General features: G+C 41.4%; 2 protein-coding genes across 17 annotated transcripts in view; both read right to left on the minus strand.

The window, feature by feature from the left end:
• Window positions 1-20,636, minus strand: part of LOC131678358 (neuronal acetylcholine receptor subunit alpha-7) — a 1,795,942-nt gene that overhangs the window by 1,483,526 nt on the left and 291,780 nt on the right. The window lies entirely within an intron of this gene.
• Window positions 16,584-19,579, minus strand: LOC131678360 (putative nuclease HARBI1). 2 transcript variants are annotated; one of them, XM_058958452.1, is made up of 2 exons: window positions 17,966-19,579; window positions 16,584-17,889 (listed from the first exon to the last, which is right to left on the minus strand). In XM_058958452.1, the coding sequence occupies exons 1-2, from the start codon at window positions 18,176-18,178 to the stop codon at window positions 17,173-17,175; spliced, it is 930 nt and encodes a 309-aa protein (XP_058814435.1). In that variant the 5' UTR covers window positions 18,179-19,579; the 3' UTR covers window positions 16,584-17,172. The 2 variants fall into 2 exon arrangements, with proteins under 2 accessions (XP_058814435.1, XP_058814434.1); XM_058958451.1 differs by having other exon boundaries at window positions 17,945-19,579.

A 20,636-nucleotide genomic window follows, 5' to 3' on the forward strand; every position in this document is an offset into this window, starting at 1 on the left:
TTTTCAATGGAATTATGTTTACCTATGAAATATTTATTAGAGAAACTCCTAAAGAAACAAAAAAAAGTGCAACAAAAACTTAATCAGGTTAGCCACAGCTGTCGATTGGCGCATCATGTATTTTTATTTGCTGTGGCGTATGCAATCGTATGCGTAGCCGCAAGCCGCAGAACGGTGGTTGATGGAATAGGGGGTCCGAATAGCCCCGTACGCTCATTTCGCAAAAAAGTGGTGAGCGTTTTGAAAATATCTGTGTTTTCACCCAAACGAAAATCATTCCATAAAATAGGAGCTTTCCAGGAGCTTTAAAGCTTTCCAAACCACTTTCCTGTTATTTTGGTTTTCACTTTTATTTGTTGCTTTAATCACGGTATTACCATCATAATGATTTTTGTTCTGAGGAGTCTTACAATTTTCTGAGAAATCGAGGGGGTCCGAATTACCCCCATAGCCTTAACAGCCCCGGGTCTCCCAATAATAAGAATGTGCATCGGTTACCTAAAAAAATTATTTCAATTAAGTTAGTAACCTTTTGGAAACAATTTTAAGACAAGTTAAGTAAAGCCTGCTCGAATATAATTTAACAATAGTGTACAATAGTTCAATTGCAAAATTTGCCAACTTGTAGGCAATTCGAATTGTAAGAGCTGTGAATATTGTGTAAATCGGAAAACTATGTCCTGCCAGTAATATAAACAGTTTTGAAAATCATGCCATAACGAGGTTTTTGTAAAAACGTGTGGTAACTTGATCCCCCGCCTACTAGGGCTAAAGAAACAAAGCCCACTAAGACCTATGGATATGAAAGTTCAGCTAACCACCTATCGTGACAAATTAAATAATAAGCCTACCTTTTTAGATGCACGACAAGCTTTAACCACAGTAGAAAGTCAAGACAAGTATTTGCGGTAAATCAATGCTGTGTAACTGGCTTTTTCAACCTTCAATAACTTATACAATCATTTGTTCACGGAAAAAACATTTTAGTTCAATTAATAGTACCAGGTATGATATGAAAATGATGTTTTTCTAATTATATATATTTCGGAAGTGTTTGAGAGAACTAATGATAGGGATCAAGCATACCCATTGTTACAGGGATCAAAGGTACCTGTTGTATGAGGTGAACAAAATTTAATTTTTTTGCATGTGTAGTGAAACTCTTTATTCGAAAAACGTGCTTTCTAGGCAACTGCCCTTCGAAAGTAATCATACTTGAAAATATTCATAAATAATTAGTTCGACAATCTCATACAACCATTCAAAAAATTTATGAAAAGATCTTCGAGATGGATTGAAACACATATTTTCTAAAATATTATACAATTTTTCCAAACCAAATGTAGTATCTCAGATTTGTTTTTTAAACATTTTAAACTACCAAATACTTCATTTTCTTTTTATATGGCCAGGGAATCAAATATCCCCAAGGATCAAGTGTCCTCACTCTCCTCTACTGTTTGACGCATAGCTCTTCCAGTAGCTGTACAGTAGAATTTCTGGCGATTGGTAATTTTACTAAGCTACAAATATGAAACAATAAATTAAAATTATATTTCGCTGTTTCCGAGAAACAATATGAAAAATAGATTATTTTTTAATGTGAAAACACAAACATTCCTATTGCACTGTAAGTTTAAGTTGAATAGTTGGCTAGTTGGCAGTGTTTTCAGTTGTCATTTTTTACCGCTTTAACCCTTTATAAGGTCCAGAGTTCAGGACTATTAATGAATGTTATATTTATGAAAACACGGTTCTTCCACTTTGTTTAGAATATATTTACATTTATTTCGTAATAAAAATTGTTTTGAAAAAGATGGTAATATAGTTGTCACAACCCGGCAAAAACGTTTCACGATACTCTATTTCTGAAGCAAAGCATAGCTTATGCTAGCTGCCATCATGCCAGTTTTTTGTAATCATTTTTATAATTGCTAGTTTAAATATTTATACCTCCTCCTTTATGTAATAAAGTATCTACACCAATTGTCAACGCATATTTATTTGAAATTTTACACAAGTTTTTAAATAACTTTCGTTCTAGACTATACGTCTGTAATCTGAGGTCTCATTATTCAATTCGTTTGAAATATATTAAGCATTGGCAACTATACTGCCGCCTTTTTAAATTCAATTTATTTTTTTCTTTCTTATTTTTGCCACCTATAAACTAAGCTTTTGGACAAAAATAGCTTACTTATAGGGTTTAGAACATTTTTTTTTCAAAATTGTGCAAATTTTATTATCGTTTTTCAAAAAACTCTTCGCCAATTTCAAAGTTATCATTCTATCTTAATGAAAAGCAATAAGAAGAGTTACCTGGCTCATAACAAATTTCCTATGATTAGATCATTTATCACTTCATATTCCTGTGTTATGAACGAAACGAAAAGGTGGCAATATAGTTGTCACCGCCTTATAAAGGGTTAATTTAGGTAAACCGTACAAAATAGAACACGCTGCATAAAAGAGCAGACTGTTGGCAACATCTCTGAATTTAATTGGAATGCTTGTGGCATTGTTTTTGTTTTTACATAAACAAATATATGACGCGGAAAACCCACCAACTTACCCCGACCCCGGGTTAAGTAGGCGGTATCTATGGGGCTTTTACGATACGCCAGGAAATTCAATTACGTCAAGGGTCCTTATGGAACATGCTGAATGCCTTTTCAATAAAACTGTATATTAACCGACTTTTGCCATTATATTTCAGTCTGAATACACCGGTATTTTGACTTCGATGCGTTTGTGGATAAGTGCAATATCCGTACGGATACTGAAAGCCGCACTATTGAAAAATTAAATCATTTGTGCAATAGATTAAAATCACCTTGATAACACAAAATGGTAAAAAAAATTAAGAAAATTTACTTAATATGCTCGAAAAAACAATATCGCCCACAACTTATACAAATCAAAATTTTATGAAACATAAACACATTGGAAAATGTTTTTCACATTACTTGAGGTACACAACAAGAGACAGCGCTACATGGCGAATGGAAGCGGAGAAAAGGGGGCTTCGCCAACTTACCCCAGCCGCCAACCATCCCGGGCTCCCCTACTGTTACAGCAAACATTATGGCTTTGTTATTGTTATTGTGACCTGGATGCGACTCAAAGATACGACGAGGGGCTTTTGAGGCAAGTGTCCTCTGAACCACCAGACCAGTGTGGTTCCGATTTATAAAACAGCAAGCATTACTGAACTTCGCCTTTTGTTTCGACTGTTCGTATTTGCAGCCAATCTATACAATCGAAATATACCAAGCGAACCCACTCAACAAGCCGTAGATCCGGACCGGAAGTCGGATCGGGATAGCGATTTACGGGGATGCAACAGCTTTCATTTGAGACTAAGTTTGGTCAAATCTGTTTAGATCTCCGAAAAACCGATGTGACTGCTATTCTGGATGTGGATACATTCACCGGGGCTTCCGGAATCGTCGCTGGTGGCCAATGAAATGAAAGAGACTTTCAATGCCACTTAGCACCTTGAGCTACAAATCAAAGCAATTAGGCCTAGGGGCAGATCACTTGTGATGCATTTTTAAAAATCAGCGAAATTAAATGCATTTATTTCCATCAAAATAGAAATTCATAATGTATTTTGCGTTGCGTGCAATGTTGTTTGCGTTGCGTGTAAGACGTCAAAACCATACAGAAAAACTAGCCCTACAATTAACAAAACGTCGAACAAAGTGGATCAGCGTAGCAAGTTTGTTAAACAAACTTTTCTGCGAGGGAGTGCAAAGCTGATGCAAAAATGGAAATTAAATGCATTTTTTCTAATTTGATGCAAATTTGTTATACATTCTTAGAGTGATCTGCCCCTAGAATTAGGCTCACATTTTAAATATAAATTTCTCCTCTTTAAATCGGGAACCAAAAGTCGGATCCATAAAAAACATCAGTAGCAGCCGATGGGAATATTGTACCTTTCATTTGAGACGAACTGTGTGAAAATCGGTTCCACCCTGCGATGCCAGATGTGAAGACATGTCTTCATTTTGAAGACATTTGAAAGGCTGTGAAGACGAGTTTTTCATTTTGAAGACAATTTTTTTTCGGTTGTCTGACCGATTTCTGGCAGAATTCTGGCTCAAAATCTAAAACCGATTCAGAATCCTGGTAGGTGAAGACAAATGAAGACATTTTTTCATGAAATGTGAAGACATTTGAAAAATAGGCCTGGTATCCCTGGTTCCACCATCTCCGAGGAAGTATCTGCAGTATCTGCTATCTCTATTCAACGCATTGTCTCAAGTGGTGGGATGAATAAGTTTATGTTTTAATCGATTTTTCGCTTCGCATAAACGCGAGCATTTTACATTTTCCTGGCAAAAATTTTAACTGTGTTGCTTCTTAGGAACGAAGCAAAGATGATGATACCTATTTAAGCGCAATCTAGTTACTCTAAGAGCCGTTTTATTCACTCTCGCTTAGCGCTTAAGCCAGGTTTAAACGTACTGGTGAGCCTGGTTTAAAAGTTAAGCGAGGGTCCAATTTATTTTTTTGTGTTAAAGAAATTTATGTTTAGTTAAAACTACGCAACTTTCTAGTATATTCGATTAATGTATTCTGATCCGCCTTTGAGTTACAATGATGGGATCAAGTCTCCCCGGGGATCAAGTGTCCTCAGTCTCCACTACCATTTCTCGTTCATGTAAACAACCTCTACGAACTGTCAAATAAGTAAGGTTAAAGTTTGCTGGAATGTTCTTTTATAGATACGCCTGAATTACGTCGACTATCATGACATCGAAAGAAGCGAATCTAATGAAGAAAACCAAAAATGTTGCTCGATACAATTGTTGCCCCATGTGAATAACCAGCGGCAACATTGGGTCGTATGAATAAAAAATAGCAAACTGCGATGCTTGTAGCATCTACTGAAAAGTGAAGTCTCCAGAGTAAACTACATAGTTGGTATGAATAAAAACAAATTCGAACAGGTAGTTTATACTACTTTCGAACATGAGCTTATGCTACATGTGCAACTCACGGTAGACTATGTAAGGTGTCCACATTTAAATGTATACTTGTGAGTACTGCTGTATTTTTTTAAGTGAACAGAGATATTTATGAGAATAGAAAAAACATGTGATATCATACTTTGTTATGAGTCAAGAGGTAAAATAGAAAAGTGGTTTCATTTTAGAGTATTTTAACTTTATTTTCTTGTGAAAATATTCATGGCATCCGGATCCGCGGAGCATAAGAACGGCACAACTAATCAATGAAAAAGAAGCTTGTATGTGGTGTAAATCACTATGGCGAGCGGGCTCGCAAAACGAAAATATTTACATCGCTAACCAATCAGAACGAAGTAAGGCATCAGGTGTTCTTGTTTTCTCCTTCACATGTTTCTATTCTTTCGAAAAATGTGAGAAATGCACTCGCGCATAAAATGAGGCCACATTCACCACAGGCTAACAGACATTACACTTAAAACAATTCTTCCCCAGAGTTAACGACCATTTCAAATGTATATTTTAGTTGGGACTGTCGTCGCATATGCGATTATGGCGCCACTGAAACATTTGGGGTACCGACCACTAGTGAAAAATTCTCGACAAACATATGCTTAGCGCGTAAAAGCCAACTACCAAAATTCCTTTTGAAGGGTAATTGTGAACAAACTGACCGTTCACAGTTTATAGCAGTGAATGAAAGATAAAACTTTATCTTTTGTTTAATACTGTACATCTGTGATTGGCGAGTAACTGTTTGTTAGGAATTTCCACTCAAAGTGAATTTTTCGCCCTTAATCAAATATTTGACGAGAATTGTTTCAGGGCATAGACTTTTCTACGGCTCATGTATGTACACGTCACATGACGCAAACACTACATCACTAGCTGGTGGAAAATAATAAACAAAGACGGAAAAATCAAATGGGATTGTTTTCAACCAGGAAGCTGCAGAAGTGTTCGTGAGACCGGGCGACAAGAACTCAATAAGAGAGAAGCCCAATGCTCTCTAGTATTGACAAAAATATTAAAATATTAGCCGCTGACGATGACGATGTCATTCAAATAGGATTGTTGTACCTATAGGCATTCTATTAATCCGTCAATATATTGAAAGTGTAAGATCCGCCATAGTGTTATATCTGTTTGTCTGTGCCTTTACTATCACAGATATGATTGGTTATTTTTAAGAGATTTTTACTACGTACTTACAAGCGTCGTTTCAATTGGATGGTGTTGTTGATGTTACTCAAAAACAACAAATGTTTCCACCTTCTCTTTCCACATCTTGCATTCTACATTCAAAACAAAACTGTGTTGTCTCCAGTTCGGTGAAAATACGCGCAATGGCTGAAAAACGAGCGTTTGAAGAGCTCCAGTCGCTGCAAATAGAATTTTCCTATCCGGAAAATGATCAGAATGATGAAGAGAACGAAATCGACAAGGACGTTTCAGAGAAATCTCAACATATCAGTGATTTTCTTTTTGCCTCAGCTTTGCGCCGGTTCGGAAGCGTCCTCTTGGAAAAAAGTCAAACCCCGCAAGTAAGAAAACAAAAATCAAATGCGGCAAAAGAAATCATAATGTATTTCTTGGTGGAGACTGGAATGGAAATCACAGAAAAACAAATTATGAAGAAAGTAAACAACATGAAGGCCCGAATAAAAGCAAAAACCGATAAAAAGGCTACCGGAAACCGCCAAATTTGTCTGAATCCAGGAGAAAAAATTATTTATGACCTCCTAGGAGCTGAAGAAAACCCAGCAGTATCAAAGGTGAACTGTAAGTACAGAATATATAACATAGGTTTCTTAAATAAATAAAGTGTGAATTCGTAGACGGGATATCGGTTGGAGCTAGGAAAACGGGCCTGAAGGAACGCAACGATATAGCGGGCGAGGGCTCATCGCAATTCTCCGCCATGGTTGCCGCAGAACCGAAAAACTCTTCATTACTTCCCAACCCGTTAGTGACTGCAACAGATGAAAAGTTTTCTCCTCCTCTACCAAAGGTTAGACGTTTGAAGAAAACGGTAATATATAAAAATTGTATTCTCGTATTATCAACGCTATCTAAACTGTTTTCGATGTTTTAGACTGGATCCGAACTATCAGAACCTCGATCAGAGCTTGAAAGTTTCTCGACAATCCAACTACAGCGGATGGTCTTGATGAGGCAGCTTGAAATGCTCGACCAGCAGAAGCACATAAATGAGAAGCTGGAGGTTGTGCTAGATAAAGCTGGAGGAATGATTGACCGCTATTCAGAGTGATGTGCATCATATTTATACCAACACGCGAAAAGGGCGTAAGTGCAAATGAGAGCCTATGAAAGTTTACTTTCTCTTTCGATTATTACGGCTTTATCATAGAACCTCCCAATGTTTTTTCAGTATATAACGAAAGACTGATTTCGCCTAGCATACTATGCTAAGAGTTAAGCGGCAAAGGTAAAAGCGGCCGAGTAATTGACGGTAGAGAAAGTAAACAAAGAAACTTTCATTTGCATTTACGTCCTTTTCACATGTTGGTCTAGATATGAAGTAAAGGAAACGAATATACATATTCAAAATAACAAGAGAATCGTTTGAAAATGGAATTCAATACATAACGAAAACCATTTTAGATATGTGTGACGAAGGGGAATCTTTACAAGAGTTCACAACTTGCTGGCTCATGGCTGTCGGATTCTTACTGCAGTAAGTCTGCTGCTTAAACCTAAACCTCTTGTTCTGCCAGTCCTCGCCTATCCATAGCGGGGGAGAGGTAGATGTGCGCCCCCCGGGATTTGCTTCCCGTCTTCACGCTACCTATTTCTATTTTACTACATGGTTGTGCTGCTATCTTCTCTGTATTATTGTAGTGAGACGGCTGAATTTCATTCGATGCCGATGTCCCTTTTAGTTCTGCCGGTAATGACTCAACCAGCGAGCTGGACTAGCTTTCGAAAGCCAATTAACGCCGAGTTATGGCCGCGATCTACTCGAATGGTTTACTGTGACTATCATGATAAGGATCTTACTGACGTCGTTCCTAATGTGTTGGTGTTTACTGTTTTGGACATCTAAATTAGATCCACGGTTGCTGCCTCAACCTTTTGCGAGTACATGTAGGGCACTAACTGGTGTTTTTCATTGACACCAGGAATGAGTTCTCTTTCTCTCTCTCTCTCTCAACTTCACTTTTCTTTACTAAAGTGGTTTTTGAAAGTTGATAAAACTTATATTTTTCCGGACAAAACCAGCGTGGTGTCGTTTGGTATTCGGTGGGTTGTAGTATCGCAACCAAGAATTGATCCATTGGGTTCCTCCTCTCCAGAATGGCCAGGACTAAAATACGGCAGTCGCGCACAGAGTGTCGTGGCTCTTACCCTTGCTGTGTTATGCCAATCTCAGACATACAGTGTACTTTTGTTACTTCGCAAATCGTAAGATTCTAATGATGCTCATGTCCCTAAGACCCATTTCGGGGTTCGCTATACTGCCGCTAGAAGCATAATTGGCCCATGTGCTATGGGAATCCCTATACACATGGGATAATTATGCTTCTAGCGGCAGTGTAGGAGCTTATAGTCAACGTATTTGGTATCTTCTAGTTGCTGTACAACAAGTATTGATGATGAAATGTGTAACGCAGTGATCGAGTATGGTTAGAGTAGCACAAATTAGTCTACAGCAAAGACATACAACCACTATTAATCTATACCTCCTTGTGCAGGAAGGAACCGCTTCCATGGCATTGGTTTAACAGCCGTATTTCCATAAAGGGAATTTCTATGTTGGAAAGCTACTTAAGGAGTTATATACAAATACAAAAAATTGAATATTCTAAAAGCAGATACTTTGGAAAACATCTATGCAAAATTTCATCCAGATCGGAACATTAGATTTTAAATTACAACCGTTTGCAAACCGCTGGCTCTTTACCACAAAACTCTAAACGCAATTATCTCGGAATAAAGTTTTTTGAAAAGTACCGTTACGTGATATCTCAAAAACTATTCATCCGATTTCCATATATTTTTTTTAATTGTTTGTGTTTACATTCTTGTGTACTTGAACGGTTCCTTTTTCATCAAGAAAATTCCGATTCTTTACAATGAAATTTTGTCAAAAGAGCACAACAAAACTCAATTTTTTGGTCAACATGTTTTTTTGCAAGGAAAAAAATTTTTATTTGGAAATCGATCCGATCAAGTGCACCACACCGGTTGAGTTTTAACGACCACCTTGACTAAATAGTAGCACCTACGTACTTGGAACTATTGAGAACCAGAGCTACAGGTCCAAAGCTCTGGTAAAGAAGGATGGTTGTGGTGATCTGGGCCGCGGTCACCACGTAAAGCAAAAAAGGTCATAACCCCAAGTCCAAGGCGTGAAGCGATCCGTGCCGAGGGATGAGTGATCGAGGGGGTGAAAACGATGCTCGATCGTTAACGGAGCCTGTGGGGTACCTGGACAACCCCCACAGTAAGTTTCCCTTACCACGTTACTGCGGAGCTCTGGCGTGGCGGACGTTTCTTTCTAGCGCGACTCGTGGGATCAATGAGCGACATGAAAAACAATAAAAACAAACAATCGGAGGTGCCGAACCCCTTTGCTAAAGGTGGTTTGATGAGGTCTCCCCCCAGTGGGGAGAGTAGTGGAGCGACGAGGGTTGTATCCGACAGCACCAGTGACCCTCCAGCAGTGGTAGAAAATACGCGATGCGTAAAGTGGTGGAGCAGCTCGATTCAATAATCGAATTCACTAACGCGAAGCAAAATATCAGCAAGGAGCTGAAACAGAGCCTGCTGGTGCTCCGGAAGGCTGTTCGTGTCGCTAGACAAGAACAACAGGCTTACGCCAAGAGGGTGGAATGTCGGGAGAAAAGTCCTACAGAGAAACCCAGACAGTGACCTCCAAGAGGAAGGGAAGAGAGAAGGCCGACAGAAGTACCCAGACAGGGGCCTTCCCCTTCCCCTTCTATGGAGGAGCCAAGTCGCTTGAAGCGGCGACTGAGTTCCTCTCGAAGGGCAAGGCCAAACGCCGTTCGGTCGAGGTAAACCGGGGCGAAAATGACCCCGCCGGGCAGAGAGAAGGTATCAGCAATTCGGCGCAACCGGGACAGGGGGTGCGTAAACCCCTGGACGCTGGTCACTAAGAAGAAGCCGACACCGATACCGGATGCACCGCGGCCCGCCAAGAAGGCCAAGGACAGAGGCGAGGCCTTGTGGTTAAAGACCGACAAGGACGAATATGCCGACGTCCTAAAGTCGATGAGGGCGGCCGAAAGCCTCTCGGCCCTCTGGCAAGACGTGCGCAGCGTGAGTCGCACCAATACAGGCGAAATGCTTTTAGTGCTGAAGCGAGGGGCACAATCCAGTGCAGTGTATAAGGCCTTGGGCCCAAGAAGTCCTGGGTGAAGGCACCGAGGTGAGGTCGTTAGGGGCAGAAATAACTCTCCAGTGTAAACAACTGGACGAGTTCACGACCGCAGACGATGTCGTCGCAGCCGTCAAGGAACAATGTGACGTAACAATAGAGCGTGCGCTTGAGAGAGGGACCCTCCGGCACGCAAGTAGCCTATCTCAGACTACTGAAGGCAGATGCAAATAAGGTTACCGTGATAGGTAAACTGAAGATAGGCTGGTCTGTATGCCCAGTTAGCATACCCCAGCCGCCTTCAGTGAATAGGTGCTATCGGTGTCTTGAGTCCGGCCATAAGTCGTACGAATGTAAGGGTACAGACAGGAGCAAACTATGTCGTCGCTGCGGCGAGGAGGGGCATAAGCAGCGGGGCTGCACCACAGAGAACAGACGTCCATCTTCAGCATTCAACTTGTGTAAAATCTCTAACGGTTTCGAAGGTAGTTTGGATATATAAACCAGGTGCGCTACTGTCGTCATGTTTTTTTGTGGCCGAGTGCGACAAAATTTAAAGCGGTTATTCCTCTACCCAGTCAAACTAGTCCGGAACCGATTCGGACTTCCAGCATGAATTTCAGCTCAAATGCGTCAACCGATAGAGTCGGAATCGGTTGTTTTCTTTGAGCTAGATTCCATGCTGAATCCAGCACTAAGGCACATAAATGCCTTATCTGCACCGCTAAGAAGCAAGCCCGTAATCATGCTATGGGCGGACCTTCGTGTCCCTTCGGTGAGGCAAATAAGAAAAAGCCGTGAACGTCACACAGCTAAATCTTAACCATTGTGCAGCAGCCCAACTGCTGTTGTGGCAGTCGGTCTCGGAGTCGAGGACAAATGTCGCCGAGTATGAGTCGTTGAAACGTCAGCGAACAGGACGTCACGCTCCATCCGGAATCGCCAGGCCACCCACGGCACCCCACCGGTTGTTTCGATAGGAAAATAGCGAAAACCAAAGAAGAATCGGTATTGGGAGAACTTTTTTTGCCAGGGAACTCTCCGTCAGCGCAAGTTAGATTCACCGCTGGGGACTAGACTGAGCAGACCGCGACGAGTCGCGGGTCATTAGAGCACTAGTGAACTGGACGCCCTGCTTTACCGGAATCGCCGAACTGACCTCGGCACCTAGCGGAGTAGGTCAGGTGCATCGCCGGGGACTAGACCGAGTAGTTAGCGAACAAGTCGAGGAGCTGAATGGCTCATCAAGGAAGTAGTGCTTAATGGCCCAAGACGAGAAATAAAGGAGTTGCGGTGCTAAATGGCACCGGTCACGGAGCCAAAGGGCTCAAGAAGTTGTGGTATTGAAACCAAATAAGAATCGGTATCTTTCGGCGGGGAACTCTCCGTTAGCGTAGTCAGATTCACCGCCGGGAACTAAACTGCGTAGACCGCGACGAGAAACCACCAGTCGCGCCGGGGCACCAGCAAACCGGACGCCCTACTCTACCGGAATCGCCGAACTGACCTCGGCACCAGGCTGGTTTGCTCGCTTTCGAACTTCTCTCACCGGGGAACTTCGTAGAAGTAGGCTAGATCCATCGTCGGGGACTAGACCGCCTACTTTACGATCCAGTCGGAAGCTCAACGAGGAAGTGGTACTAAATGGCACAAGGGAACTGAAGGGCTCAGTAAATTAGACAGTCTGAAGTTTGCCTGCCGCCCAGATTGTCCTCGTAGGGGAAGAGCATTAATACTAGACCCACAGCTAGCTTTCCTACTACCATACAGAAATTGCCACGATTTTTTTCCTACACATACTTAATGTATGAAATCGTCCAACATTTGTACAAGCTGGCAGAGAAGAAGTGTTAGATGAATTGTCAAACTGGCTCGCATCGTATATAAAACATACTCACTCATACCAAGCAGCATACTAAGAGGCTTGTCCGCTTCGAGTTATGCGTGCTTCTAGAGAGAACACCTTGGTGGAATACCGATCTTGTTCGACTCTAAAATCTATGTAGAAGAGCTTGCAATCGCAGACGCAGGGATGGGTCGGAAGCATTTAAGTTGGTTCGCAAAGCATACAGAAATGCCCTTCGATCCTCTGAGCGAAGTGGTTGGAAAATCCTCTGCACAAATATCTCATATCTCGACGAGTATAGTAGATTAATGGTAAATACTCGTTTGATGAAGATGTAGTGCTCAATTGTCTTTTTGACACATACATACCAGGCTGTACGGAGCCATTACTGACGACTGCTCCTGAGTTTTTTTTTGCAAGTATTTCTGATTCTTGGGCATTTGATCGTAGAACGGTGACAACCGAATCGATCAAATGGGCGATTGAAAGGTTTGCTCCGTATTAGTCTTCGGGAAAAGATGGAATCATTCCAGTGCTACTGCAAAGAGGATATGATCATTTCATGCATAGTCTTACATCAAGATGCATTCCATTAGTGTGGCGGGAAATATCTGTAAAATTCATTCCCAAAGGTTGCCGCGTCACTTATGAGGAGGCAAAAAGTTTGAGATCGATCAGTCTGACCTTCCTTCTCAAATCGGATGTCAGCTTTGGCGAGCCCTCGCTACATGCAACGCTACATGCATATCAGCGGGGGAACTTTGCTATCATCCTGTTGCACAATGCTGTCTACAACATTGAAAACCCTTTTCGCAAAAGCAATTAAGTTTAGGAGTTTTTCTTGATATTGAAGGTGCTTTTGACAACGGCTCTTTCGAATCCATTTTGGAAGCAGCACGATGCCATGGAGTAGCTTCATATATCACGAACTGAATACACGCAACGCTTAGCAACCGAAAGCTGTGCTCATCGTTTTTTCTTCCGCAACTCGCTTTTGGATAGACCTTAATATGAAGAACATTTCCATCCCTGTTAGCATACGACTATGGATCTCTGCAGGGTGGGTTATTCGATCTTCATATGACGCCACGGATATGTGAGAGATGGGAGATCTGGTATCAGAGGTGAATGACTAGTGAGCCCTCATAAGGGAATTCTAGTAAAAATGCCAACAGGGGGTTTGAGCTTGATATATGTTAGTATATAAAATCAATAGGTAGCTTTTACATGACCATCTTAAACACGGGAGAAATGACGCGGATTCCTACACTACCAGCACGCGCAAGCGCGTTGGATTTATCGCTTTGGTCGACATCGCTACAGTTAGATTGCATGTGGAAGGTGATCCCTGATCCCCACGGTAGCGATCATTTGCCTATCGTGATTTCAATTGCTAACGGTTCAAGACCATCGGAAACAATCAATGCCTCGTATGACCTCACACGGAACATTAATTGGAAGAGTTACGCGACCGCGATATCCGTTAAAATCGAATCCACCCAAGAGCTTCCTCCGGAGGAAGAGTACAGGTTTTTGGCTGGCTTGATTCTCGACAGTGCGAATCAAGCTCAGACTAAACCAGTACCCAGCGCGAATACCCATGGACGGTCTCCCACCCTGTGGTGGGATAAAGAGTGCTCAGAGCTGTACGCGGAGAAGTCCACTGCATATAAGGCCTTCCGGGAAGACGGGCTACCCGCTAGCTATCAACAGTACGCGTCGTTAGAAAAGCGAATGAAGAGTCTAATGAAAGCCAAAAAACGCAGTTATTGGCGCCGGTTCGTCGACGGGTTAACGAGAGAAACAGCGACGAGAACTCTTTGGGGTACGGCTCGACGTATGCGTAACCGTAATAGTACCAACGAGAACGTGGAATATTCAAACCGTTGGATATTCGCTTTCGCCAAGAAGATCTGTCCGGACTCTGTCCCGGTACAGAAAACGTACCGCGCCGCGTCTCCGCCCGATACCGCGAACGAAACACCGTTTTCGATGGTGGAGTTTTCACTTGCTCTCTTATCATGCAACAATAACGCCCCAGGGTTAGACAGAATCAAATTCAACTTGCTGAAGAATCTGCCTGACACTGCAAAAAGGCGCTTGCTGAACTTATTTAACAAGTTTCTTGAGGGTAACATTGTCCCTCATGACTGGAGGCAAGTGAAGGTCATCGCCATCCAAAAACCAGGAAAACCAGCCTCCGACCACAACTCGTATCGGCCGATTGCAATGCTGTCCTGTATTCGGAAGTTGTTCGAGAAAATGATCTTGTTTCGCCTCGACAATTGGGTTGAAGCAAATGGCTTACTGTCAGATACACAATTTGGCTTCCGCAAAGGCAAAGGGACGAACGATTGCCTTGCGTTGCTTTCTACAGAAATCCAAATGGCCTATGCTAACAAAGAGCAGATGGCATCAGTCTTCTTGGATATTAAGGGGGCTTTTGACTCAGTTTCTATCAACATTCTGTCAGAGAAGCTGCACCAGCATGGTCTTTCACCAATTTTAAATAACTTTTTGCTAAACCTGTTGTCTGAAAAGCACATGCACTTTTCGCATGGCGATTTAACAACATCGCGATTTAGCTACATGGGTCTTCCCCAGGGCTCATGTCTAAGTCCCCTGCTCTACAATTTTTACGTGAATGACATTGACGATTGTCTTGCCAATTCATGCACGCTAAGGCAACTTGCAGACGACGGAGTCGTCTCTGTTACAGGGCCCAAAGCTGCCGACTTGCAAGGACCATTACAAAATACCTTGGACAATATGTCTGCTTGGGCTCTTCAACTGGGTATTGAGTTCTCCAAGGAGAAAACTGAGTTGGTTGTTTTTTCTAGGAAGCGTGAGCCGGCGCAACTCCAGCTTCTATTAATGGGTGCAACGATCAACCAGATTTTCACATTTAAATATCTCGGGGTCTGGTTCGACTCTAAAGGTACCTGGGGATGTCACATTAGGTATCTGAAACAGAAATGCCAACAAAGGATCAATTTTCTCCGAACAATAACTGGAGCATGGTGGGGTGCTCACCCAGGAGACCTGATCAGGTTGTACAAAACAACGATATTGTCGGTGATGGAGTACGGGTGTTTCTGTTTCCGCTCCGCTGCGAACATACACTTCAACAAACTGGAGAGAATCCAGTATCGTTGCTTGCGCATTGCCTTGGGTTGCATGCACTCGACCCATACGATGAGTCTCGAAGTGCTGGCGGGCGTTCTTCCGCTAAAAAATCGATTTTGGGAACTCTCATATCGATTGCTCATCGATGCGACATTCTGAACCCGTTGGTGATTGAAAACTTCGAAAGGCTCGTCGAGCTTAATTCTCAAACCCGATTTATGTCCTTGTACTTCGACTACATGGCACAGAGCATTAATCCTTCTACGTATACTCCCAACCGTGTTCGTTTCCTAGATACTTCTGATTCTACTGTATTCTTCGACACATCCATGAAGGAAGAGATTCGTGGAATCCCGGACCATATACGCCCTCAAGTGATCCCCAATATATTTTATAATAAATTCCGAGAAGTCGACTGTGACAAAATGTTCTACACTGACGGATCAAATCTCGATGGGTCCACTGGCTTCGGTATCTTCAACAATACTATCACCGCTTCATTCAAGCTCAATGATCCCGCTTCAGTTTACGTCGCAGAGTTAGCTGCAATTCAGTACACCCTTGGGATCATCGACACTCTGCCCACAGATCACTACTTCATCATTTCGGACAGCCTCAGCTCTATCGGGGCTCTTCGTGCGGTGAAGCCTAAAAAGCAATTCCCGTATTTTCTGGGGAAGATACAGGAGTCCTTGTGTACGTTATCTGAAAAATCTTATCAGATTACCTTTGTTGGGGTCCCCTCTCATTGTTCTATTCCGGGCAATGAAAAGGCCGACTCATTAGCAAAGGTGGGCGCATTAAATGGTGACATATACGAAAAACCAATCTGCTTCAACGAATTTTTTAGTATTTGTCGTCAGAGGACACTCAACAGTTGGCAAACCTCGTGGAGCAATGATGAACTTGGACGATGGCTACATTCGATTATCCCAAAGGTATCAACGAAGCCTTGGTTCAGGGGGATGGATGTGGGTCGGGATTTTATTCGTGTAATGTCCCGATTTATGTCCAACCACTACACCTTAGATGCACATTTGCGGCGTATTGGGCTTGCGGAGAGTAGTCTGTGCGCTTGTGACGAGGGCTATCATGACATCGAGCACGTTGTCTGAGTAAGCGCCGGGTATTTGGACGCCAGGTCTCAGTTAAAGGATTCCCTTCGGGCCCGAGGTAGACCACCCAATGTCCCAGTCCGAGATATGCTGGCAAATCGTGATTTCCCCTATATGTCCCTTATTTATATCTTGATATAAACGATAAATATCCCAATTTAGCCCCTCTCTTTTATTTCTCGTTTTTAGAAGTTTCCTCTTGCCGTGTGGAACCGATAAGCTGCAGACTGCCACTATGTAACCGCCGTCGCCCTTATCACTACGGAATCTGAAGCGAGCTCGACTCGAGGTCCGAAGGATTCCCTTTGAAGGATTCCCCGCGGGTCCGAAGAATACCATCCGCCAATCCGACCTACTAGACTGAGGCGCAAATTTGTTTCGCTGATCTCCCGTTTGCCTGAAAGTTGCAAGTTTTGCTCTTCTCTACCGGTCACCATCTACGCCTTCTCTCCCCTGTCCTTGATACAACTACTTCTACACCGATTTTGGAAATGACCAAGCATAAGTATCCGATAAAAAAAAATCAAATTTGTATTCCGTATTCCTAGTTTTAAGATAGTTGTAATTTCTACTCTTTGTTAAAACTATTGTCCCCCGTCTTGTAAATAGAATTGTATCCCTAGTTTTAAAACATCTGTGAAATTTTTCATAAATATTTGTTCCCCCTTTTGTGTACCAAACTATATTGTTAGTTTTAAGATAACTGTAAATATTTCCTAAAAAACTATTACTATTGAATTCCTTGTTTTAAAATTCATTTGTATCAGTAACACTCGCTTCATCGTTGTTGTCTTCATCGCTATAGAAATCTTCATCTTTGAGGTGTTTTGCAACATTATGCAGCACAAAGCATGCAAGAATCATTGATGGCACTCGATACGTAGCCATGCGCACTGCGTTTTGCAAAAATGGGAAACGTGTTTTAACCTGTCCGAAAACCCTTTCGATAACAACGCGTTCTCGGCAAAAAATTTTATTATAGTGCATTCTAACTGGAGTATCAGGATTTCTATACGGTGTCATGATCCACAGAGCAATAGCGTAACCTTCATCGCCCAGAAGAAGAGCTCCTATAGTATTCTCAAACATAATTCTATGAATATCCGAATTCTTCCAGATCCTAGAATCGTGAACGGAACCAGGCCAAGAACAATCGATACTGGTGAAAATATCATTAGCGTCGCAGGTTGCTTGGACATTAAATGATGCGAATCCTTTTCTGTTGATGAATTCATCGGGATGATTATGCGGTCGTACGATGTGCTCGTGGGTACAATCGATGGCTCCAATTGCATTTGGAATTTTTCCCCTGCGGCTCCTGGCATTTTTGGCCTTACGAAACTGTTCTTCGGTCGACGGAAATTGAATCCAGTAGTTTGATTTATCAATTATTTGTTGACAAACGTGCCAGATAATTTTGCAAACTGTCGTTTGATGGATCCCGATATCCTCTCCAACACCAACCTGATAGAAATATTAATTAAACGTGTCATTAGAATACGCAATCATGGTTGCTCACCTGAAATCCTGGATCACCCACATATCGCAAAAAAGTTTTCATTTTTTGAAAATTACTGAGACCTCCTCCTCTAGTGTCCTCTTGATCACAAAGAAAATGATCTGTCAACCAATGTACGTTTTCGTTTGTGAATCGGTGAAGCGCTTTAAAATTTTCACAATCTGCTCGACGAGCGCAAAATGTTTTCTCTTTTCTAGTATTAACATTCATCAACAAAGCTGCATTAAGATTCATTTCGGATATTTAAACTTAATCAAATTTAACCTCACAAATTTGTTTCAAGTTACCGGTGAACTGTAGGTAAAAACTAGTTTTATTCATGCGAAATTAGCTGTTTGTAGGATGTTCGAAACATGTAGTGTAGAAAAGTAACGTTTATTCATACGAGAATATCCCACATATAGTATTTACTACCAAAAATGTAGCAAACTTAAAGTTACTACTTTTTATTCATACGGCCCACTATTATTTTTGATTTTCGATATGTTGTTTACTTTCTGAGATTTGGGCGATTTTGTCAAAACACAGCAGGTTTTTTGCAAATAACTTTCGAACAATACAATATTGTCCCACAAACTGTACATAAATAGAAAGCTTGTAAAAATACCTTTCTAACAAGCTATAGATTGTCTAAATAAGTGCACGAGCGGAGATATTAGACATTTTGTATTTTTAGTCCTCGTTTACCAATTTCCACTAATTAAAAATAAGATTGTTTCATACAGAGTATTGCTTTACTGGTGTTTTAGGGGCAAAACTAAACCGATTTTGAATATCGGGGTATGAAAACACATCTACGTGATTCAAGGAATTCGATGTTGAGAATATTTTGTGAATTACCTTTACAATAAATGAACTATTTCTCAAAAATCAATATATAAGTTCACTTCAAAGACAAAATAATGCGTTGATAAAGAAACAGTGAGTTCTAGTATTTATTCCTTGGATTAGGCATTGCGTTCAATCATGAGGTAAATGTTGGATGGTATATCAATACACAGATCAACAAGTAATTCACCTAGTAGTGAGATAAAAGATTTCTAATATAATTATACTTGTGGCGTCACCGATAGCAACTGTATGTTTGAAGCCCAAAAATCTAGCGAAAATTTAGCTCTTTTGCAAGATTTAGGTTATACTGGTTATGGAGCAAAAATTACTACTTACATTATTTATGATAAGAATGTAAGAATCAATATATCATAATAATATGCCTATAAAAATAATGTCACTGCATTAACCATCATTTGCCATTCCTCACACGCCCCCCCCCCATCTCTCTCTCTCTCTCTCTCTCTCTCTTTCTCTCTCTGTCTCTCTTCTATCGCATCTATCTAGCTATTTCTGTATGCATTTCTAAGTTGTGTGATAAGATCTTCTGCCAATCTGAAATATTTATTAATTGTAATTGCGAAGGTTTGAGAAAACAAAACTATTTTTTGTCTGCTGCTACATCAACTCAACTTTAATTCAATTTTTTTTATTCATTTCGTTTATTTGATAGGCACAAATGCGTTAGCTTGGCGGTGCCAAATGCTTATGTTTTTACATTTTGGATATCTTAAAACTAGGAGGTTACAATGTTGAAATATTTTTTTTACAAAGGAAAAAAAAAGTTTACAGCTATCTTAAGACTAGAAATAAGATTCATTATACAAGAGAGGGCCAAAAAAATTTTTTATGAAAAAATTTAAAACAATTTAAACAATTTAAACATTTTACGAAATATTTTACGGTTATCTTAAAACTAACAATATAGTTTAGTACACAAAAGGGGGAACAAATATTTATGGGAAACTTCACAGAAATCTTAAAACTAGGGATTCAATTCTATTTACAAGATGGAGGACAAGAGTTTCAATAAAGAGTAAAAATTATAGCTATCTTAAAACTAGAAATACAGAATACTAATTTGATTTTTTTTAACTAAAACTTATGCTTGGTCAAGATATTAGAGGGTGGCTTATTTCCGCATCAGTGTAGCAGCAGTTGTATCAAGGACAGGGGAGAGACAGGGAAAGAAGAGCAAAACTTGCAACTTTCGCTCGAACGGGGGGGAGGGGGATCAGCGAAATAAATTTGCGCCTCAGTCTAGTAAGTCGTCGAGTACCGGATTGGCGGCTGGTATTCTTCGGACCCGCGGGGAATCCTTCAAAAGTCATCGGATCTCGAGTCGCTCTCGCTTCAGTTTCCTTCTATGCAGGCGCAGTGGTAAGGGCGACGGCGGTTACATAATGGCACTCTGGAGCTGATCGGTTCCACAAGGCAGGTGGAAACTCTAAAAACGAGAAATAAAAGAGAGGGGCTAAATTGGGATATTTATCGTTTTATGAAGGTATAAATAAGGGACATATAGGGGAAATCACGAGTTGCCAGCATATCTCGGACTGGTACATTGGGTGGTCTACCTCGGGCCCGAAGGGATTCCTTTAACTGAGACCTGGCGTCACAATACCCGGCGCATACCCAGACAACGTGTTCGATGTCGTAATAGCCCTCGTCACAAGCGCACAGACTACTCTCCGCAAGCCCAATACGCCGCAAATGCGCATCCATGGTGTAGTGATTGGACATAAGTCGGGACATTACGCGAATAAAATCCCGACCCACATCCTTCCCCCTGAACCAAGGCTTCGTTGATACCTTTGGGATAATCGAATGTAGCCATCGTCCAAGTTCCCCATTGCTCCAC

Source organism: Topomyia yanbarensis, chromosome 2 (genome assembly GCF_030247195.1).
Source record: "Topomyia yanbarensis strain Yona2022 chromosome 2, ASM3024719v1, whole genome shotgun sequence".
NCBI classification, from domain to species: domain Eukaryota; kingdom Metazoa; phylum Arthropoda; class Insecta; order Diptera; family Culicidae; genus Topomyia; species Topomyia yanbarensis.